General features: G+C 39.7%; 1 protein-coding gene across 6 annotated transcripts in view; it reads left to right on the forward strand.

Annotated features, from left to right (window-relative positions):
- Positions 1–24518, forward strand: part of GABRA3 (gamma-aminobutyric acid type A receptor subunit alpha3) — a 272860-nt gene that overhangs the window by 129223 nt on the left and 119119 nt on the right. For all 6 annotated transcript variants that reach the window (XM_081563606.1, XM_081563607.1, XM_081563609.1 and 3 more), the window contains exons 4-5: positions 10453–10520; positions 23417–23637. In XM_081563606.1, coding sequence (XP_081419732.1) covers positions 10453–10520; positions 23417–23637 — 289 coding nt within the window. The remainder of the gene's footprint in view (positions 1–10452; positions 10521–23416; positions 23638–24518) is intronic.

Raw genomic sequence — 24518 nt, forward strand, 5'->3', positions numbered from 1 at the left:
GATTTTAATATAGCCACCACATCTCTCTTTTGATTAGTGTTTACACTGCATATATTTTCCATTCTTTTACTTTTAATATATTTATATTTTTATAATTCAAAATGGGCTTCCTGTACACAGAATATGGTTGACTCTTTTTTTCCCCCCAATCTGACAATCTCTGGCTTTGTATGTTTAGACCACCTACAATTAATATATTTATTGACATAGTTGTGCTTAGATTCATCATTTTATTATTTGTTTTATTTGTCCCCTCTGTTTTTATGCTAATATGTTTTCCTTTTTCTGATTTTTTGAGGTATTTGAATATCTTTATTTTATCGATTGCCTTTTTAGAAATATTTCTTTGTGAGATCCATTGGTTGCTATAGGGATTACAACTTTCACAGCTGAGATCCGACACTCTTCTTAGAATTAATATTGTTCTACGTATAGTAAAGTGTGTAGACTTGTAACAGTATACATCCATTTCCCATCTAAATGACCTTTATGTTATGGATGTCTTAACTATTATATCAACAGCCCATTAAAAGCCACGTGAGACAATGTTTGAATTTTTTTCCTTCAGCAGTCATAACTATTTTAAAGAGCTTAAGAAGGAAAATGTCTTTATATATATCCAGAATTTCCATTTCTGTTGTTCTTACTTTATTCCTGACAATCTAATTTCCCCTTGGCATTGTTTCCCTTAAGCCTGAAGAATTTCTGTAGAATTCTTATAGAACAAGTCTGCTGGTAGCAAATTCCCATGTCTTTTTAAATCTGAGAATGTCTCTTGAAGCTTATTTTTATTGGATATAGAATTCTGAGGTTAACAGGTGTTTTCTATAAGCATATTAAAGATTCTGTTTCACTACTGTCTGTGAATTGATGATATATCTTCAGTCTTTCAAGTAATTATTCCCCTTCACAGACTGTGTTATTTTCTAATAGCTTCCTTCAAGATTTTTCTTCATCTTTGGTATTTAGCAGTTTGATTATGACATATCTAAGCAATCTTTTCTTATTTTTTCATTCTTTTCTGTTTGGAGTCTGTAGAATAATTTGTTTCTGTAAACTTGTGTGTTCTACCAAACTTGAAAAGTTTCTGAGCACTATTTCTTCAAGTATATTTTTTCTTTACTAGTTTGTTTCCCCACTCCCTCTTGAATTCAAGTGCTCTATGTGTTGGAGAGTATCATATTGTTCAGCATACCCCTGAGGTTCTTTTGATATTTTTTTCAGACATTTTTGTTGCTGTTCTTCACATTGTATAATTTCTATCACTCAAATTCACTAACTTTTTCCTTTGTTATCTCTATTCTGCTATTGAGACCATCCAGTGAATGTTTTTATTTTGGTGACTGCATTTTTCATTTCTCAATTTTGAAATTGGTTATTTTTATATTTCCTAATTTTTCTGTGAGAACTTCATCTTTCTGTTTATTTTAAATGTATTTTCATTTGCCTCATGGAACTTAGTTATAATTGCCAGTTAAAAATCTTTGAAATTTTCAACATCTGAATTGTGTTATAGTTGACCTTTGTTGATTGTCTTTTCCCTTCAGAATTGGTAATATTTTTCTAGTTCTTTCGAAGTAAAATAATGCTGAATTCTATTTTAGACATTTTGAAAAATATTATGTGGAGCCTCAGCCTTGTCATAATGCTTTGGAGAACGTTGATTTTTTTCTTGTTTGTTTTAGCAGAGAATCAACTTGGGTAAGCAGCAAGGTCTGCCTTGCTTTCTGTGGGTGGTGATACCCAGATCTTTATGTTTTCAAGGCCTTTGCTATGCTGCACTTGATGTATCTCACACATGTTATCACTGAGGGGATAGTCCCAAGGCTTGGGATGTTGATTACATATTGCTTCATAATTCAGTTATCAAAATCTTTCCTATGTGGCTTTGAGTCTGTCCTATACTTGTGCAACTCAGGATTAGTGTGAAATTTTGTGTGAAATCATAGTGTACTTGTCAAAGCCTTTTGGCATGCTGCCTTGGGTCTGTCCTAGGGGCATGTTTTTGTTGTTCAGTTGCTAAGTCATGTCCAAATCTTTGCAGCTCCATGGACTGCAGCATGCCAGGCTTCCCTGTCCTTCACCATTTCCCAGAGTTTGCTTAAATTCATACCCATTGAGTCAGTGATGCTATCCAACCATCTCATCCTCTGTTGCCCACTTCTCCTTACCTCAACCTTTTCCAGCATTAGGGTGGGAATTTTTCCAATGAGTTCACTCTTCCCATCAGGTGGCCAAAGTACTGGAGCTTTAGCTTCAGCATCAGGCCTTCCAATGAATATTCAGGATTCGTTTCCTTTGTTCTTAAGGGTAAACTTATGTTTTTTAAGGGAATAATTATTGGATCTTCTTGTTTAACCCTCTGTACTTTGGGATTCCTGATACTCTCTAGTCTGCAGTTGCCTTTTCCCCTGATTCTCTGGTAGGACAGATGTTTTTTGTCAGAAGTTTTGGCTGTTGTGCCACTATCCCACTATGCAGCTTTGCCTTTGAAGCAGAACTGCAAGAGAAAAGAAGAGAAAAAAACACAGGAAACATATTTCCCTGTGGGTTGCTTCTCCAAGTTTTGATTCCCTTTCGTAAACCACCTGTTCTTTTTTACTTTTCAGAGTGCTTGGGTAGTTGCTTTTATATTTTATGCAGAAATTTTATTTATAATCAGTGGGAAAGAAAGGCTATAATGCTGTTACTCCACTATGCCAACAACCAGCTTAACTTGATTTGAATTTTTGTTTTTCACCCTCTTTTTCTTACTGTCTTGTGCTTCTATAATACTGTACTTCCAATTTCTCCTTTTGTACAAAGAAATATTTTAGTTTATTTACTCCACCTCTTCAGACCAGAACTGTGGCTTCAATATTGCATACATCTTTGATTTATTTCTGTTACATGACATGTTGATCTTTTATCTGAAACAATTATATCTTTTATGTTTTATGTCTAATTATTTTGTGTGTTTATTACCTGTGCCATCTTATCTGGAAGTTCCAAACAATAAAAATGACAGTATAAGTCCCTCTGGTAGCCTCTTTTAATCGATTATGGCCAATATTTTTAGTGTTGGAATCATAACAAAATCGATTCCATTTTTTACAGATAAAGAAACTAAGGTATAGTTAACTTGAGGTTGACCAGGATTAACCCAAGTTTCCAGATTCCAATACCAATGCTTTTTAACATTTTTTAATTTTATGCATAAGGTCAAAATCAGTAGGCCCTGGAAAAATATCAGAGTGTCCTTGTAACATTTTAGAATATTTCAGCTGTTTTAAAAATTCTATTGCTTTTCCACTGGCTTTCAGCTTGTTCTGGCTTAAGGATGTGCCAGAGTGGAGAACACATTGTGTAGTCATTCTCCAACTTATTTCTTGGTCGTTATTTGGGCACTGCTTCTGCTTCCCTCTCTAAAGTTCTCATAATTTTGCCCCAAGGAAATCCTACTGGCTCTTGGGAGTGGCCTCTATTTTCAGCAAAGGGATATGAACCACTGAAGAAGCTGCTGTCTGATGGTTTTATTTGTTCCATACCTGTTACAGAAGAGAGGACCAGTGGCAAAAGCAAGAAATAAGCACCAATGTAGTAAAGAAAGGGGTAGGAAAAAATAATTAATATCCAGGGTTTGGCCCACATAAAGAAAATACTCAAATGGCATTTTGACTTTTCTCAAAACTGCTTACAGTGCTCAGTGCTTCTAGTGACATTACTATGGGTCTATGGAAGGACATTCCTACAGTACCTTTGCCCTCCAACCTCCCTTGTGATAGGGTTGTCGTTGTTCAGTCCCTAAGTCATGTCCGACACTTTGCCACCCCATGGACTGCAGCATACCAGGCTGTCCTTAACTATCTCCCGGAGTTTGCTCAAATTCATGTCCATTGAGTCAGTGATGCTATCTAACCATCTAATCCTCTGCCACTCTCATCTCTTGTTGCCTTCAGTCTTTCCCAGCATCAGGGTCTTTTCCAGTGAGTCAACTCTCTGCCTCAGGTGGCCAAAGTATTGGAGCTTCAGCTTTAGCATCAGTCTTTCCAATGAATATTCAGGGTTGATTTCCTTTAGGATTAACTGGTTTGATATTTTTGCAGTCCAAGGGAGTCTCAAGAGTCTTCCCCGTCACCACAACTTGAAAGCATCAATTCCTGGCACTCGGCCTTTTTTATGCTCCAGCTTTCACATACATACATGATTCCTGGAAAAATCATAGCTTTGACTAGACAGACCTTTGTTGGCAAAGTGATGTCTCTGTTTTTTAATACACTGCCTAGGTTTGTCATGGTTTTCTTTTCAAGGAGCAAGCGTCTTTTAATTTCATGGCTGCAGTCACCATTCGCAATGATTTTGGAGCCCAAGAAAATAAATAAAATCTGTCAGTGTTTCCACTTTTTCCCCTTCTATTTGCCATAAAGTGATGGGGCTGGATGCCGTGAAGGCAATACTTGGATTTGTAGCTCCAGAGAAAATAAGAACAGTTGTGTGTTCTATATTACCTCTGTGAGCATCAAGATTCTAGCAATAGTAGAGTTAATGAGAACCCACAGTTGTTAAGTTGGTAGTGATTATGGTCTCTTTTAAATCTTGTGATATTTCTTACTGATGTTTTGTTTGTTACAATCATATGTTGCATGCAGCTAGCTATTAAGAGTTGCTGTACATTCCAAGTGTCAGACACTAGATGGAGTAGCATGAACATAGTGCTAGACCTCTAGCCTACCAAATGTCAAAAGTTATGAGCTGTCCCCAAACACTCTGCAAAAGGGGTGTTACTCAACTGCAGAGCTTAGATTAGAGCTTAAGATCTCTAACACAGACTTTTTTTTTATATCTGCTTCCCTAAACCATCTGTTTGTGATTCCTCTGAAGAGCTTATCAGTGATTAATGCTGTTGGGAGAGGGGTGTGTCACTGAGTACTTACAGTATCTCTGTCCCCAAGGATTATCACAGAGAAATGAAAAGGCCATTAACAGAACAGAGCACTCCAACTCTCAGATCTCTGAGAGCCTTTCCATAAGTCACTGTAGCCCACTCCTTAAATCCGTGTTGCTAGCAGACCCGCTAGTCACATGGAAACTCATTTCTATCTACTAGGTTAGTCTCTCCTCACGATGAAAAGCATGTACAACAAGAAGCAATTATTCTCTAAAATTCCCAGTGACATGGAAGTAAGAATACAGAAAAGTCAGGGCTTTGTTCTTTTAGTCAAAGTCCCAGTCCTTAAAACCTCACTTTTCTCAGAAAGACTGTTACTGGGAAGAATTGAAGAGTCCATCATAGCCTATGATGAAATAAAGGGGGTATGGTTGGCTTTTGTTCATATTGTTCATTTGATAATCCTGTCTCTAATAGAATTGTGACAGTTTCATCATAAAACATATTTCAGAGTGCCAGTTAAAAAAAAAAAAAAAATTAGACCCAAGCCAGAGGAAAGTGAATGGGGAAAGTGAGGGTGCTTAAAATCATGACATGGAAAGAAATAAAATGATCAGACTTAGGGGTAGCATGATCAATTTTTTTCAATCTCTGAAAGTCTTTAAGTCTCAAAAGAACAGGAAGCAGACTTTGTTGTGTGGATCCAAAGGGCAGTACTAAGACAAATGTTTACGTGTGTGGTGGAGTGGAGAAGCTAGAGTTGGGGAACCTACTCTGGTTTGTGCTCAAAGAAGAAAATTCACAGCTTATGGGGGATCTATTTTAATTCAAACAAGAAAATACAGTTTATTGTGAGATGACAGTGAGTAAAGAATTGCCTTCCATGCAGGAGACTCAGGAGACGTGGGTTCGATCTCTGGGTTGGGAAGATCCCCTGGAGGAGGAAATGGCAACCCACTCCAGTATTCTTGCCTGGGAAATCCCATGGACAGAGGAGTCTAGTGGGCTACAGTCCATGGGGTCTCAAAGAGTCAGACACAACTGAGCGACTACGCACACAGCGCACACATGAGCCTCATAGTTAACATAAACATAGTGATCCCTTGCTATTTGGCTTATCTTTACTCTTTCAGATCAAAAGCAAGTTGGAATGACATTAAGAACTGGTTGCTAAGTTCCCCAGCAATGGGCGTCCTGCTGAGGGCTAAAGGCATGTGTGTTTATATAAATATAAATTTCAAGTTTATATTTTACTTCTAATTTATTTTATTGGAATTTTACTTCCAATACCACAGTAAATTTGCAAAAGGAAAAGATAATTCTGTTCACCTTTAGTTTCAGAAGGTAGTATTGGAAGGAAATTAGATCTTCAAAGTAATTTAAAAAGAGCCAAGGAACATAGAAAATATTTGTTTAAAAATAAGAAAGAATTCCATTCATCTCCCAATTAAATCACTTCTTACATTTGAAAAATGAGAAGGCTGTCAACAGGGGCTAGACTATGAATTGTAGCTCTCACCAATTTTAGTCTAATTCACTGGTCTTTTCACTTAATTAAATAAAATAGCAAACTTCTAATTATTCCTTCACACAGAGGAGCTGGAGTGGTGGGTGGATACTCTCTTCTTTGTCTGGCATTGAGGACCTTAGACTTCTGGTCTCAATACTGTCTCCTTAAATCCTCAGAGCAATTCTGAAATACATGGTATCATTATCCTAATTTTCCAGATGAAGAAACGGGCATAAAAAAGTTAAGTGAAAAAAGGCACACAAAGAGTAAATGACAGAACCTAAATTCAGATCCAGTTAGTGATGCTTTTAATCACTGTACAATACTTCTGCAGGGTACTTCTGTGTGTTGTCACATATACTGCTCCAAAGCACCTAGATTTCCTAGTCAAAGATGGTATTTAGTAACTGGGGCTTTGTGGTCCCTGTATGGGACACTGGAGAAATGTCAAATATCCATGTGTTTACTTGGTCTTAGAGTAGAGGGCTAGAGATCTAACGATGGTAACATAGATTCAGAGCCTTCCATCACTTGTGCTGCCATGATACAAGTGACAATCCCTATCTTCATACCCTACTCCTTGAGAGATTTCTGGCTTCTTTGGTGACCAGAGCATTACTTCTCTTTTTCTTTTAGCATTTTTCTCTTGCTTTGTCTTTCTTTAGTGCCGTTAGCTCTTGCTATCTTTTGCTGTCTAACTGTGTTTTAATTTCCTCTTCTCACTCTTGTCGTTAATCCTTTCTATTCCGCTTTTCCCTCCAATCAGATTCTAATTACCTTCCTCCTTCCCCTCTCTTTTTCTTTCTTTCTCCCCCCTTCTTTACCTCCCCCTCGTTTAGTATCACTTTCCCCAATTCTCTTATTTACCAGATTCTTTCAAAATAGGACAGAAATAGAGAAAGAATGAATTTGTGTCCACTGTACTAGACCAAACTTCCCAAGTCTTTCCCTGATTCCAAGTCAGAGAAAGTTTTGAAGCTTGGCTGAGACCTAATTCATTGGGAAAGCAGCCTCTTCTTAGCAATCATTGGGTGGGAGGGAGGTTACCAGTTACGGGGGGAATTGATGTTAGGTTGGTGCTCATCAGTTGCCAAGAAAAGCAGTAGAGGGGTGCACCTCTCACTGCCACTGTGATAAATCATCATAGTCGAGATAGTTCTGATCTTAAGATCAATCACTATCTGGGGCCAGAAGTGAGTACATAGGCATTTACTGATCGGCCTCTATGACTAAGAGGGAAGGTCAGTCATGGGAGTGGGCTGTAGGTGAAGCAGAGACTGGTCCAGCGGGGGATATACAGAGAGCAAGAGAACAGCCATCTTGGGTGGCCTGATCATACTGACCTCCTACCTTCTTCAGGCAGCAGAAAAAACTTGCCTTTTGCTGCCATTGGACACTTTTAGTCACATGCTTTTTGCACTGTCAGAGTTCCTAGTCAGAGCAGAGAGAAAATTCAAATGTGTTTGGTAACAAACCTCCTGTACAAGAGAAAAGGCAAAAGGAAAAAAAGATTTTAAGGCATTCAGAAAGTCAGGCACAGATCCAGAATGTAAGCCTTCCTATCCCAGCCCAAGACTCTTCTTTTCTACCTACAGTGACTCCACTGTCCTCTTGGAACTAGAGCAGTCTCCTGACTTATCACTACTAATTGTCTTCTCCTTTTTCTTCTATAGTATGGGTGCCTGTTTTTAATCTGCATAACTATCTCGTGTGCTAAATTGCCTCAATTGTGTCCAACTCTTTGTGACCCTATGGACTGTAGCCCACCATGCTCCTCTGTCCATGGGATTTCCCAGGCAAGAATACTGGAGTCGGTTGCCATGCCCTTCTCCAGGGGATCTCCCCAACCCCGGGATCAAACCGGCGTCTTACATCTCCTGCATTGACAGGCAAATTCTTTACCACTGAGCCACCTGGGAAGCCCACTTTTACAATTAAATTGGTTAGAAAGTTGTTCTGTGTCTAACCATGTCCTGCCTGGAATATTGGATTCAACTGTAATTGTGATCTCTCCCATTAATTAATTGTGTTTTATGTACTTTGGGGTAGGGCAGTGTTTCCACAGCCAGTGAATGTGGCAGTGTATCTGAAGGGACAAATCTTTAGGGGATATGTTCTGAATTGTGAAGTATTGTCTCTTGTCCTTGAAGCACAGAAATAGGGGGAAGACTGTGCTCTAGATGAAAGCCCAAATACTTGAAATACAACTCTAGTTTGAGACATGTTATTTGCTGAATAAGCTTGGAAGTAGATTGTGTGTTTTGGTGAATTGACTATATCTTTGATGATTATTAAATGATACTCAGTCTCTTTTGAAAATGGAATGTTTGTGGATGTGTGCAGTGGCCTTCAGTATACTATGTGCCTGTATAGGGGAACAATGTATTAAGCCTAAGGGATGGCTCTGGAAAATGGGAAGTCAACAAGATATAAAGTACATCTGTCCTAGGACCCAGGGCTGGATGAATATAGTAAACATGCTATAAATGGAGTCGCTTTGTCCATTACCTTTCCATGAGGTAGAAGAAATAGTGTAATATACAGCACAGGGACTCTAACCAGTATTTTATAATAACTTTAAATGGAGTGTAATCTATAAAATACTAAATTGCAATAAGGTACCCTTAAGACGAACATAATATTTTAAATCAACTATAGTTCAATTAAAAAAGGAAATATAAATTTTAAAATTAAGAAAATAGTTCCATTGACTGCAGTAACCAACCTAATTATCGAGTCCTAGGTGGGCTTTATGTGTATTAGCTGTGCTACTGACATGCGCTGCTGGGGTCAGGTATGCTGGGCTGGAGGGAACTTCAGGTGGCTCAGACAGTAAAGAACCTGCCTGCAATGTGGGAGACCTGAGTTCGATCCCTCAGTCGGGAAGATCCCCTGGAAAAGGAAATGGCAACCCACTGCAGTATCCTTGCCTGGAGAATCCCATGGACAGAGGAGCTTGGGGGGCTACAGTCTATGGGATTGCAAAGAGTCGAACATGACTGAGTGACTAACACTTTCGCTTTCATGCTGGACTGGAGTGAACCTTGCTTGAGTTAACTGTAATGATGAGGTGTTTGGTAGGGTCTCATTGACTTTACGAAGCTGAAGTAGGCTCCCCTGTGCTCTGTTTGAGGTATGTTGGAGTGGGTTGGCTGCAATGGGGTAAATGGGGCAGTGCAGTCATTTCACTTCTGAGTATCATTTTCCAACTTGGCAGATATATATGTGATAAGATTCATCCATTAATACCAAAAATGTTCAGTGAGCACTTTCTGAGTAACAGGCTCCTTTTCTATGTACTCCGTACACAGAGGTAACAAAACAAGAACACTGCCCTTTAGGAGCTCTTGGGTTTTGTGGGAAGGCAGACAAGTAAACAGAAAGTTACATTGGAAAAATGCAAAGAGACTGTATCAGGGGCTATCAGTCATCTCCAAATCTCAGTCACTTAACCCCACGGAAGTTTACTTCTCACTGATGCAAAGTCTATTGTAGATCCAAGCAACTCTCCAGGGCACTTGTCCTCCAAGTTCTGGGTCATCATTCCAGGCCATTTCAGTCTTATAGTAGCTCCATATAAACATATGTTTCCATGATGACCGTGGCAGGGAGTGTCTTGCATTGGGCATTAATTGTTCCAAAGGAAGGGACACATATTTCTTCTTCCTATAACCAAAACCAGTCACACGTTCCCTCCCTACTTTAAGTGGGCTGGGAAGTGGCAGTACAATCATCCTATGTCCTGAACATTTGTAACCTACCACAGGTAAGGATAATCCCAGTGTGACATCCCAGCATGTGTGAATGTTGGAGATCTCGAAGGGCTCTGGAGTTTGGGGATTCTGCTGTTACTCTCAATGATATCTAAATGGATGGACTTTGTTCCTATAATGAGCACATTCTCTGTGAAGAAATAGTAGAAATGAGTATTTTGAGGGGTTTTCCTATGATTTTACCAAATATCCTTTCTTAGAAGTAGTAAGTTCGCTAGCTTTTGGAGAACAGCACTGGACTCTATGTGAGCTGAGGCAACAGGCTTTCCTAACACTCTGCTTTTCTACTTTCTTTCAACCAGATGCAGTGACTGAAGTGAAGACTGACATCTATGTGACTAGTTTTGGCCCTGTGTCAGACACTGACATGGTAAGTATGGTTTCTGCAAAGGTAAAAGTGAAAGATTATGCAACAGGTCAAAGTAAACAAATTGGGTTTTCCCTGTGGCAGGGCCTTGGAGCTATATTCTAAGGAGAAGTCTTGTCTCATGAATTCCCTACCCTCACCATCCTACATTTAACTAAATGCATCTTTTGCCCTGCTCTCCCCACCTTTTCACATATCAAGCATATACCCCCCATCAGGAGTACCATTCCCTTCTTTCTACAACATGTCTTTCAAAATTCAGCTTGGCTCCCTATTCTTAATTAAACTTTCTCTGCTCCTCACCCTTTACATTTGGCCCACCACACACAAATTAGCACAAATAGGTCAGATGAGAAGGGCAGGTGGTGGAGGACTCTCAGTCTACCAACTGATGGTGTCATTTAAGAAGCCCACTCCTTGCAAACAAGCATTCACTGGGGAAGTGGACAGACCACAGTGATGCAAACTGTTTGCGGGAAGAGTCAAACCTACTTCTAGACACTGGTTCTCCTATAGATGTGAGTAGGTGTAAGGAGGAGGAGAGCTTCAGAGCAGATTCAAGGAATAGGGCAAGGCACAGCAGAACTGGGCTTCCCAGGTGACTCAGTGGTAAAGAATCTTCCTTCCAGTGGGAATGCAGGTTTGATCCCTGGGTTGGGAAAATCCCCTGGAGAAGGAAGTGGCAACCCACTCCAGTCTTCTTGCCTGGAGAATCCCATGGACAGAGGAGCCTGGTGGACTGTAGTCCTTGGGGTTACAAAGAGTTGGACACGACTGAGTGACTAAACGATGACGATAGCAGAACTAGCAAGGGGATGATTCATGAGTCATCTACTGGGACTTCCCCTGCTCCTACCTTTCTCCCTTGCTGCCAAAGTAAAGAATGCAGTGGAGAGTTGAGACATGAGACCCTGTCATAATGGAGGACCTGATAAATACCTACTTCAGATTCCAAATATTAGATTTTTGAAAGATTATCACGATGAGAAACAATGTCTGAAGACATTGTCTGCTCAGAATGTCTGAAGTTATTAGATGCTCCATAAAGTTTTGTTGAATGAGTGACTTTGGGTTGAAAATTAAAGTCTTAAAATCAGAAAAAATATGTTCAAAAATATGAAATATCTCTGCTCACTATATAGATATTTTTCTTTGTCTTCAGTGGGACTACTACTTAGCAGGGTCAAAGCTTATTTAGAGCTTTTGGGTAAACACAAACGGTTGTGTAGTGTCATGATAGTTTTTCCTACAGGTAGTGCGGAGCCATTATTTTAGAATGATTCATCTGGCAGTCTGTATAGGATGAACTACAAGGGGGAAAAGACTGGGGGCTGAGAACTGGTCTAGGCATGTCTTGACCTGGGTCTTCCTTCAATCAGGCAAGGTGTAGGAATCAACTGGAGAAACAAGCTAGTTCTCAGGAGAGGAAGTCATAAGTGGTTGTGAGGCCAGCCAGGGGGATAACCAAATTCTCCAGGTAGGTGCAGCTCTCTTTTTTATTGCTGAGAATTAGTGATTGATTAATATTTTCATAAGGAAGCAGCTGTAGCTACTGTTTGAACACACACACACACATACACACACACTCACTTTCACTTATGAATCTACATCCATAAATACATTGAGGCAAAATAAGAAAGTATATGCAGAATAAAAAAAAAAAAAACCAGCTTACACACCACCCCAGGCAGTCCACAAACACACGCATGCAACAGATACCCCAATTCTGAGATACTACAGAAATATTCACATAGCCCCTGCCCAAACCAGCTTGTCTCCCTGCTCTTTTCCCACCCAAGCAGGCACACATGCATGTGCGTAGGCTCTGGAGACACTTCAAACAATCCAGAGGTTTTATCTTCTGAAGTTTCATCTTCCAATTGTTTGTCCCCCACACTGGCCCATGATTAAGCAGAAATAACAAAATGGTCCTTTCCTGATAGAGCAACCTTTGGTCAAATACATTTCAGGTTATTTTTAGCTGAAATTCCATCCTATCACAAGGCAGAATAGCTATGATCAGTCTGGCTGGGAAACAAATTTCTGGTGTTTTAAAAATTTTCTTCTTCCTGTACTACTTAATAGACTATGGCAGTTGTGGCAGGATCAGGGATGACTTCGGATGAAACATCAGATAGTCGTGTGACTTTAGCAATTAATTGAATCAAGAAAGCAAGCTCCCCTGAGCCCATAGACTACTTGGCAAAGTAAATGAAAATTAGGGCTAGCTAGCTGGGTTCTTGACTTTCTTCCACTCAAACAGGGAGCTTTGGTGCCTAATAATTGGCTAAGGAAATAGAGGCAGTCTTTTGTTCACAAAGAGGGAAAGTTGTGGGTGCAGTTTGAGCACCGAACCAGCACCAGCCATAACCCTTTGTAGCCATTGTGCTCCTTGGTCAAACACTGCCCCCCACAGACATTGATACTGAGTTTGACAGCTCAATGAAGAGTCGTCATGTCTGTTTTGTCGATCTCAGTACCACCAATGCCTAACTTGGTGTTCGTCAGTTGGCAGACTCTCAACTATTTGTTAAATTTAAGAATGAATGAGATGGAAGAAATTAAATTTGAGGGGATAATGACTCTGTTCTCTTCTTGAATGAAAGTTCTTCAAAGGCAGAACACATGTCAAATACATTTCTTTATTTATTTTATTTTATTTTTGAAGTCAAGACTTCCCCAGAATTTTATTTTTAAATAGAGGAAAAAAAACCTAACCCCAGCATATAAATACTATTAAAAGACAATCGTTTATGTTTATATCTAATTTCTTTTTTTTAAAATTTATTTATTTTAGTTGGAGGCTAATTACTTTACAATATTGTAGTGGTTTTTGCCATACACTGACATGAATCATCCATGGGTGTACATGTGTTCTCCATGCTGAACCCCCCTCCCACCTCCCTCCCCATCCCATCCCTCAGGGTCATCCCAGTGCACCAGCCCCGAGCACCCTGTCTCATGCAATTGAACCTGGACTGGCGATCTGTTTCACATATGATAATATACATGTTTCAGTGCTATTCTCTCAAATCATCCCACCCTCGCCTTCTCCCACAGAATCCAAAAGACTGTTCTATACATCTGTGAATAGACAAATTTTTATTTGTCAATCATGCCTCAATAATCTGGGAGCATCTTCCTAGGCTATATAGTGGACAGCCAGGTAATGATGAAAGTAGACAATACAATAACAGAACTAACCATCTAGCTTAACCAAAATAAACGAATTTATTTAGAAAATGGAGGCATGGGAAATGAGGACCCATAAGATATATTATAATCATAATTCTTTTTAACAGATTCAGGTGACATACATTTTAGTTGGACTTCTGCTTATGAAAGTCATGCAGTTACCAAAGTATCGAAAGACAGCATGGGAAAAAATGGTGTTAAATAAAAAGAAAGTCCACACAGGGACTTTTTTCCTGTGGTAGTGGGCTTGAAATTATTGGACCTGTTTCTTCCCCAACACTGGAATAAAGTGGCTGTGTCCACTTCAAGTCCTCCCTTACTGGTGTCCTCAGGCATAAAGTGAAGGGGAGCATTTTGAAAGCCTCTTAAGCTGTCAGTTTCCTCTTATGCTATAGGATACCATATTCCCAGATGCAGCATAGAAAGGAGTTCATGTCTGTAGTGTTTTGCCTAGGAGTCCATGATCATGAATCTCCTGAACTACTTTTTTTGTAGACAGGCAGAACACATAAACAATGCTAGTAAGACTATTTCAAAGGCTAAATACAACTGAAAGAGGCATGTGGATTATGGTTTTCCAAAATAGAGAATAGAGAGGAGGCAAAGAGCAAAGGGAGGACTGGATGGTCCCAAGGCCCTGCTAAAGTTGATCCAGCCACACACGCCCTTTCTGGAAGCCTGCATTGATACACAGCACAGTGTTAGAGAGTTGAAGACATTCAAGCTTCAACACCAAGCCAGAAATTCTTCCCCATGAGCTTTGTGTCATCTCTGAGCAGTGTAGGAAGTGTATTAAGTACCTTTCCCAGGAGGCAGACTTAGGCTTATTATCTGGAAGATTTGATTTAAATGCCTCACAAAACAACAGAATTCATTTGTCAGTTTGGAGGCAATCATCCTTGGAGAGTATGCTGCTGCTGCTGCTAAGTCGCTTCAGTCGTGTCCGACTCTGTGTGACCCCATAGACGGCAGCCCACCAGGCTCCCCCGTCCCTGGGATTCTCCAGGCAAGAACACTGGAGTGGGTTGCCATTTCCTTCTCCAGTGCATGAAAGTGAAAAGTGAAAGGGAAGTCGCTCAGTCGTGTGACTCTTAGCGACCCCATGGACTGCAGCCTACCAGGCTCCTCCGTCCACGGGATTCTCCAGGCAAGAGTACCGGAGTGGGGTGCCATTGCCTTCTCCCCTTGGAGAGTATACAAAGGCTCAATTTGCAAGGAAGGAATTGATTGCATTTCTAGAATGGTCACGTCAAAATTGAATTGCTTTTAGCCAAAGGTCATGCGATAATTATACAGCAAATAATTACTATGTGATTTTCCCCAATAGTTTGACTGTGTCGAGAATAACACATTAAAAAAAACTGGGTAACCATCACCCAACTTTTCTAAGCCTGGCGTGGTGCAGTTCATGGGGTCGCAAAGAGTTGGACACTACTGAATAACAAGTTTTTTAAATCTTGAAATCTTTCCTATATTTCTTTTCATTTTAGAAATATGATCTTTCAGTTCAGTTCAGTCGCTCAGTCGTGTCCAACTCTTTGCGACCCAATGAACTGCAGCACGCCAGGCCTCTCTGTCCATCACCAACTCCCGGAGTCTACCCAAACCCATGTCCATCGAGTCAGTGATGCCATCCAACCATCTCATCCTCTGTCGTCCCCTTCTCCTCCTGCCCCCAATCCTACCCAGCATTAGGGTCTTTTCCAATGAGTCAGCTCTTTGCATGAAGTGGCCAAAGTATTGGGGTCTCAGCTTCAACATCAGTCCTTCCAATGAACACCCAGGATTGATCTCCTTTAGGATGGATTGATTGGATCTCCTTGCAGTCCAAGGGACTCTCAAGAGTCTTCTCCAACACCACAGTTCAAAAGCATCAATTCTGCGGCGCTCAGCTTTCTTCACTGTCCAACTCTCACATCCATACATGACCACTGGAAAAACCATAGCCTTGACTAGATGGACTTTTGTTGGCAAAGTAATGTCTCTGCTTTTAAATATGCTATCTAGGTTGGCCATAACCTTCCTTCCAAGGAGTACACGTCTTTTAATTTCATGGCTGCAGTCACCATCAGCAGTGATTCTGGAGCCCAAAAAAATAAAGTCTGACACTGTTTCCACTGTTTCCCCATCTATTTCCCATGGAGTGATGGGACCAGATGCCATGATCTCAGTTTTCTGAACGTTGAGCTTTAAGCCAACTTTTTCACTCTCCTCCTTCACCTTCATCAAGAGGCTCTTTAGTTCTTCTTCACTCTCTGCCATAAGGGTGGTGTCATCCGCATATCTGAGGTTATTGATATTTCTCCCGGCAATCTTGATTCCAGCTTGTGTTTCTTCCAGCCCAGTGTTTCTCATGATGTACTCTGCATATAAGTTAAATAAGCAGGGTGACAATATACAGCCTTGACATACTCCTTTTCCTATTTGGAACCAGTCTGTTGTTCCATGTCCAGTTCTAACTGTTGCTTCCTGACCTGCATACAGGTTTCTCAAGAGACAGGTCAGATGGTCTGGTATTCCCATCTCTTTCAGAATTTTCCACAGTTTATTGTGATCCACACAGTCAAAGGCTTTGGCATAGTCAATAAAGCAGAAATAGATGTTTTTCTGGAACTCGCTTGCTTTTTCGATGATCTTTAAAGATACAAATAAAACTCCTGTGTATCCTCCTGATCCTATTTCTCTCCTTCCCTTCCTCCTCAGAGATAATAATAACCATGAATTTGCTTTTTTTGGTCATTCCAATGCATACTCTAGACCTATAACTGAGGATGTATTTGTTGTTCAGTCGCTAAATTGTGTCCAACTCTTTGCAACCCCATGGACTACAGCACACCAGGCTCCTCTGTCCTCCACTATCTCCTGGAGTCTGCTCAAATTCCTGTCCATTGAGTTAGTGATGCTATCTAACCATCTCGTCTTCTGCTACCCCCTTCTCCTGTTGCCCTCAATCTTTCCCAGTATCAGGGTCTTTTCCAAAGAGTTGGCTCTTTGCATCAGGTGGCCAAAGTATTGGAGCTTCAGCATTAGTCCTTCCAATGAATATTCGGGGTTGATTTCCTTTAGGATTGACTGGTTTGATCTCCTTGCAGTCCAAGGGACTCTCAAGAGTCTTCTCTAGCACCGCAGTTTGAAAGCACCAATTGTTCAGCACTCAGCCTTCTTTATGGTCCAACTCTGTATATATCACATGAAATAGCAATATCATAATAAATAAAATAATAGTGGTTTTCATGTTTTCAAACTATAATAATTAAAATGTATCATAGCTTTTTATCATTTTACAGCAAATCTTTTACTGTACTGAAAGTTATTCTTTTTGATGCTCTTAACCTAGTTCATTTAACTGCTATAGACTTTTAAAGCATATGAATATTTATTCATATTAATACATTCACTTCTCATGTCAATGTGCATTTAGACTGTTTCCAGCTTTTTTCTATTAAAAACAATGTTTTTTTGCTATTTAAAACAAATATTCTTGTACACATCTTTTTGTGAACACGTTTGAGTTTCTGTAGGGTGTGTACCTACAGATAACATTTCTGATTTGCAGGGTTTGCAAACATTTCACTTTTTTCAGATAGGGCCAAATAACTCTTGTGATGGGGTTGTATCAATGTCTTATCCTACTAGAAGTGTATGAGCTCCATTTCTCTGCACTTTTGGTAATGATTCATATTGTTGCACTTTGTTTTTGCCATTCTGACTTTGCTTTATGACTTAGCATATGATCATATATTTTTGGTGAAAAAGATATATGTTGCTAATTGTTAAGTAGATAAGTCTATGTGTATTTCTTAGTTCGTAGTTGTCAAAAGGATTATTTACATACTTTCATCATACAAATTATTGGCCTGATTGGTCTTTCATTTATTGAAAATCTATGGGTTTGTCATTTTCTCCTTGTAATTCAGTTTTTGCTTTACATATTTTGAGTCCATGTTACCCATACATAATTTTTTTTTACCTGATGTACATTTTTAGTGTAATAGTTCATCCTGAAGAAAAGTGTTTATCTTACAGTCCATGCTATTTGTATTTTATAGTTCTATGACTTTACCTTGATCAAAATTTGCCCATATATGTTTCCATCACTTCATTTTCAACCTGTGTTTTTATGTACCCTTAAGTTGTGACTATTGTGTATATAATACACAATATATAACTACATTGTTTATTTATCATTAGATTATATAGCTTATTTCTATTGTCTTATATATTCTTTCCCCTCATGTTTTTATATGCTTTATTTTTTCTTTCCTTTCTGTGGGATTGAAGCATTTTTCTATATTCCCATTTGTTTTGCTCTTTTGTAAGTTTTACATTCTGTTTGTAATATATCCTTAGTGATTACCTTGTTAATATATATACTTGACCTTAAATTTAATATCTCCACTCTTCTCCAAATAATACAAGAATATGTCAATCCATAGTAAGGGGAAGAGGGAGTACTCTTTATGATAGGAAGGTCAAAGAATACTTCTCTGATATGGAGATTTCTGAATGAGGCCTGAATTCTGTGAGTGACCCAGCCATGAGAAAAATTGTATTTTATTTATCTAAACTCATCTTTATTTTGAAACCACTCTTACATATTAATCTAATTGGCTATACAATTCTTTTGACTTCTATTGTTGCTTTCAAGAAATCTGCTATCAAATTGTCACCTCTTTCTAGATAATATGTCTTTTCTATTTTTTTTTATTAATTTATTTTAGTTGGAGGCTAATTACTTTACAATGTTGTAGTGGTTTTTGCCATACATTGACATGAATCAACCATGGGTTTACATGTGTTCCCCATCCTGAACCCCCCTCCAACCTCCCTCCCCATCCCATCCCTCTGGGTCATCCCATTGCCCCAGCCCTGAGCATTTGTCTCATGCATCGAACCTGGAATGGTGTTCTGTTTCACATATGATAATATACATGTTTCAATGCTATTCTCCCAGGACGTCCCACCCTCACCTTCTCCCTCAGAGTCCATAAGACTGTTCTATGCATCTGTGTCTCTTATTCTGTCTCGCATATAGGGTTATCGTTACCATCTTTCAAATTCCATATATATGCGTTAGTATACTGTATTGGTGTTTTTTTTTAATAAATTTATTTATTTTAGTTGGGGGCCAATTACTTTACAATATTGTAGTGGTTTTTGCCATACACCAACACGAATCAGCCATGGGTCCACATGTGCTCCCCCCCCGGACCCCTCTCCCACCTCCCTCCTCATCCCATCCCCCCGGGCCATCCCACCACCCCAGTCTCGAGCACCTGTCTCATGCATTAAACATGGAATGGCGCTCCGCCCCACACATGATAACATACATGTTTCAATGCTATTCTCCCAGAACGTCCCACCCTCACCTTCTCCCTCAGAGTCCATGAGACTGTTCTATGCATCTGTGTCTCTTATTCTGTCTCGCATATAGGATTATCGTTACCATCTTTCAAATTCCATATATATGCATTAGTATACTGTATTGGTGTTTTTCTTTCTGGCTTACTTCACTCTGTATAATGGGCTCCAGTTACATCCATCTCAATAGAACTGATTCAGATGTATTCTTTTTAATGACTGAGTAATATTCCATTGTGTATATGTACCACAGCTTCCTTATCCATTCCTCTGCTGATGGACATCTAGGTTGCTTCCATGTCCTGGCTATTGTAAACAGTGCTGCGATGAACATTGGGGAACACGTGTCTCTTTCAGTTCTGATTTCCTTGGTGTATATGCCCAGCAGTGGGATTGCTGGGTCATATGGCAGTTCTATTCTCAGTTTTTTAAGGAATCTCCACACTGTTCTCCATAGTGGCTGTACTAGTTTGCATTCCCACCAACAGTGTAAGAGGGTTCCCTTTTCTCCACACCCTCTCCAGCATTTATTGCTTGTAGACTTTTGGATAGCAGCCATTCTGACTGGTGTGAAATGGTACCTCATTGTGGAATTGATTTGTTGTTTTTAAGATCTCCTCTTTGGTATTTTTCAAATTCATTGTGTATTGGCTTGGATATATTTTATTATACTTAGCTCAAAACTGATTAAAGTTCTTGAAACTAAGATACTTATATTAATATTTCAACAATTTTGAGAAACTTTCATCCATTAGTACTTTATTGTTCCCCATTTCCTCTATTCTCTAACTTTCAGGTCAGTTCAGTCACTCAGTAGTGTCCGACTCTTTGTGACCCCATGGACTGCAGCACACCAGGCCTCCCTGTCCATCACCAACTCCAGGAGTTTACCCAAACTCATGTCCATAACTTTAGAACTTTGTTAGAAATATATACTGAAAAAGTTTTCTTTACATGTATTTTCCAGTTCACTAATCTCTGTTCAATAATGTCTAATCTTCTATATAATGTATCCATTGATTTTTTATTTTTGTTTCACGGAACATCTACTTCAAATTGTTCTTTTTAAAATCTGTTTTTTCTCATTCCTACCCCATAATGTTTTGATCTTTTCTCATATTCTCAATCTCTCCCTTGATACTTTTATCATTTTAATATATTCAGAAGTTCCTTTATAATATGTATTTTATTCTGTTATGTGAGGTTCTTGTGAAGTGAAAGTCAATCAGTTGTGTCCGACTCTTTGTGACCCCATGGACTATACTACAGACCATGGAATTCTCCAGGCCAGAATACTGGAGTGGGTAGCCATTCCCTTCTCCAGGGTATCTTCCCAACCCAGGGATCGAACCCAGGTCTCCTACATTATAGGCAGATTCTTTACCAGCTGAGCACCAGGGAAGCCCAGGAATACTGGAGTGGGTAGCTTATCCCTTCTCCAGTGGATCTTTCTGACCCAGGAATTGAACCAGGTCTCCTGCATTGCAGGAGGATTCTTACCCACTGAGCTATCGGGGAAGCCCTCATATGTGAGGTTCTTGAGGGGTGAGCTATATATCATACTGGCTGACTCTTGCTTATGACCATTTCCTTAGGTGTTTTGTTGTGGATTGCAAACTTTTTTCAGCAAGCATTTATTTATGGCTGTGTCCCTCTAGAGTGTTTGTTTTTGTAAGTCAGTCTAGGGGTATCCCCATCCAGAGGCCTATTTTTATGTTAATTTCTCAGCTTGTAAGACCCAAACCAGGTGTACATTTAAATATTTAGCTCAGATTAGATTTGAAGTTGCTAAATCTCAGTAGAAATGTTTTCCCTTACCCCTTCTCCATTTCACAATTCATGCTTGGATAAGTTTCCTTTCTTAATTTTCATGCTGTGGATTGGTTTTGTCTAGTTCATTTTATTTAATTCGCCCTTATGCTGAGGGGCTTCCCTTGTGCCTTAGCTGGTAAAGAATTTGCCTGCAATGCAGGAGACCTGGGTTCAATCCCTGGGTTGGGAAGATCCCCTGGAGAAGGGAAAGGCTACCCACTCCAGTATTCTGGCCTGGAGAATTCCAAGGACTATACTGTCCATGGTGTTGCAAAGAGTTGGACATGACTGAGTGACTTTCACTTCACTTCACTATGCTGAGGTCAGAGCCCTTCAGGGTATTGGTTTTATGTGGGAATCTAATTCCAGTTTTAAACCTGGCATAGTCCTGGCTTACGCCTGTCATTCTGATATAATTATTGATAAAGCCTCCTCTCACTCTCAGAAATGTTCCAGTTTAGATAATAAATTATATAATCTCTTAATCCTTAGGCAGGGGTGTTCTTAGTGTTCTGCTGCTGTTAAGTCACTTCAGTCTTGTCCGACTCTGTGCAACCCCATAGATGGCAGCCCACCATGCTCCTCTGTCCCTGAGATTCTTCAGGCAAGAATACTGGAGTGGTTGCCATTTTCTTCTCCAATGCATGCATACATGCTAAGTCGCTTCAGTCATGTCCAACTCTGTGCGACCCCATAGATGGCAGCCCAGCAGGCTCCGCTGTCCACAGGATTCTCTAGGCAAGAATACTGGAGTGGGTTGTCATTTCCTTCTCCTCTTAGTGTTCTAGAGGAGGAGAAAAGCCAGACTGGCTAATTTATGGAGGTACAAGTGGTTGGAAAAGGGCTTAGAGAAAATAAGGGCCAGTTTATGAAGTACTTTCTAGGTAAGGGAAAGGTATTGGTATTTATTCCAAATATAATTGGAAGCCACTGAGGGGACTTCCCTAGTGGCTCAGTGGTAAGGAATCCTCATATAATGCAGGAGACACAGGTTTGATCCCTGGATTGAGAAGAACCCCTGGAGAAGGAAATGGCAACCCACTTCAGTATTCTTGCCTGGAAAATACCATGGACAGAGGAACCTGGCAGTCTACAGTCCAAGAAGTCGCAGAAGAGTTGAATATGACTTAGTAACTCAACAACAACAATATATTTTAAGCAGCTTCTGACTGCTTTGTTTTACCTGACTACCTAGATGTGTCCCCTATCCCTTGTGTAATTTAGTGGCCACTCAAAGATTTGGGCAGAGTTTGTACTCAGAATTTCAGACTTACCCTCTCAGTGGTTTTGGTTTTTTCTCAAGGCTTCCCCCTGAATTTTCAGTTCTTTGGTCAACTTTGAGCTCTTTCTTCTGCAGTATATTAAGCCAATAATTTTTCTGATTTCTGCCAAATGCACAAACATCATCCACCACAGTTTTGTCATCTTTCATTTACTGGAGATTCCCTTATTGTTTCTGTCTGCCTTTTTTCCAGAGCCCCAGAGTTTTCATTTGTATGTAGTGGTCAGCCAGGATTTGGGGCAAAGTATATACTGGGGTTTGAGTTCCCATTCCCTCAGTGACTCTCTTGCTTCCAGGATTCCCACCCCTAAGATTCCAGATTATTATCCACTTCGAGCCTTTAAGGCTGTGATATCAGACACAGAAGTTCTAGGTTTGGGAGACCACCTTTAGAAATGAAAGCCACAAACGCAATTTTAACCTGTTGCTGCTGCTATCTTTCAAGAGTAAACTTCCTTCAAGTTTTTGTCTGCTTTCAGTCATTTCCCATTGGTTTCAAATTGTCTATCTATCTATCTATATGTTTTGGTTCAAATTTTATGATTAATAACTATAAGAAGATATATCCAAATGATTTAGTCTGCTGTTACCAACGCCATTAATGTTTATTGTTATTTGAATTTGTATTTAGATGAACGGCAATTTCTCCATGTTTATTAGCAGTTTCTATCTGTTTCATGAATTTTTCTGTTCATGTCATTTACCCATTTTTCTATCTGTGTGTTTGTTTTTCCCTTATCTGTAAGAGTGCTTTACTTATTGAAGATAATAAGATATTAACTCATTAGATACACTGTTAGTTTGAGAATCAAATGAAATGTGTTTTAAAATTTAAGGTTTTAGTTTTATGCCAGTTGTTATATTGGCTTTTGATGTTCATATGGGATCATTTAGTAGAAGAGACAAGGTTAGGAGTTTGCTCCTATTAGAGATGCCACTGCATAGAGAAGGGAGCTCTTGCCTTTTCATAAGGCAAAGTCTTGTGTTCAGATTGTATGATGTGCAGGGCAGCATTGGCAGTGATCTTCCTAAGTGAAATCTGCTCGGACATATTGTTTATGTACTTATTGATTATCATGACATTATTTCTCAATCATAGTCATTTGCCCTACTTGCCAGTAACTACTGTCAATAGATTGCTGCTTCTCTGCATCAGAGGAAATACTGCAAAGTAATTAATATTTGCTAAGGGCACTGTGGATCCTCACCAGAACTCTACTGAAATGTTGTTCTCTCTTTCTGTCCTTAGGAGTACACCATTGATGTATTTTTTCGACAGACATGGCATGATGAAAGACTGAAATTTGATGGACCCATGAAGATCCTCCCACTGAATAATCTCCTGGCTAGTAAGATCTGGACCCCTGACACCTTCTTCCACAATGGCAAGAAATCAGTGGCCCATAACATGACCACACCTAACAAGCTGCTCAGACTGGTGGACAATGGAACCCTCCTCTACACGATGAGGTCAGAGAGTGTCCGGCTCATCTAAAATATCATGGGGGTAGGACCAGGGTTGAAAGCAAACTTACAAATTAGAAATGCACATTGAGGCATACATTTCCTAACACAGTTACAGGTATGTGCACTTACAGACAAAATATTATATATATATACACACACACATATAAATACCGAGTTGGCTAATAAGCACATGAAAAACTGCTCATCATCACTCACTAATTATCAGAGAAATGCAAATCAAAACCATAATGAGGTATCATCTCATACTGATCAGAATGGCTATAATTAAAAAGTCTATAAATTAATAAGTTCTGGAAAGGATGTGGAGGAAAGAGAACCCTCCTATACTGTTGGTGGGTATGTATATAAGACAGCTACTATGAAGAGCAGTATGGAGGTTCCTTAAAAAACTGAACATAGAGCTACCATATGACCCAGCAATCCCACTCCTAGGCACATACCTGGACAAAACTATGATTTGAAAAGATACATGCACCCCTATGTTTATAGCAGCACTATTTACAATAGCCAAAACATGGAAACAACACAAGTGTCCATTAATAGATGATTGCTTTAAGAAGATGTGTGGGGGATTCCCTGGTGGCTCAGACAGTAAAGCGTCTGCCCACAATGAGGGAGACCCGGGTTCAATCCCTGGGTTGGGAAGATCCCCTGGAGAAGGAAATAGCAACCCACTCCAGTACTCTTGCCTAGAAAATTCCATGGATGGAGGAGCCTGGTGGTCTACAAGTCCATGGGGTCGCAAAGAGTCGGACACGACTGAGCGACTTCACTTCACTTAAGAAGATGTGATACACACACACACACACACACACACACACACAATGGAATATTACTCAGCCATAAAAATATAATGAAATACT

Source organism: Giraffa tippelskirchi, chromosome X (genome assembly GCF_054371585.1).
Source record: "Giraffa tippelskirchi isolate mGirTip1 chromosome X, T2T-mGirTip1v1.2.pri, whole genome shotgun sequence".
NCBI classification, from domain to species: Eukaryota; Metazoa; Chordata; class Mammalia; order Artiodactyla; family Giraffidae; genus Giraffa; species Giraffa tippelskirchi.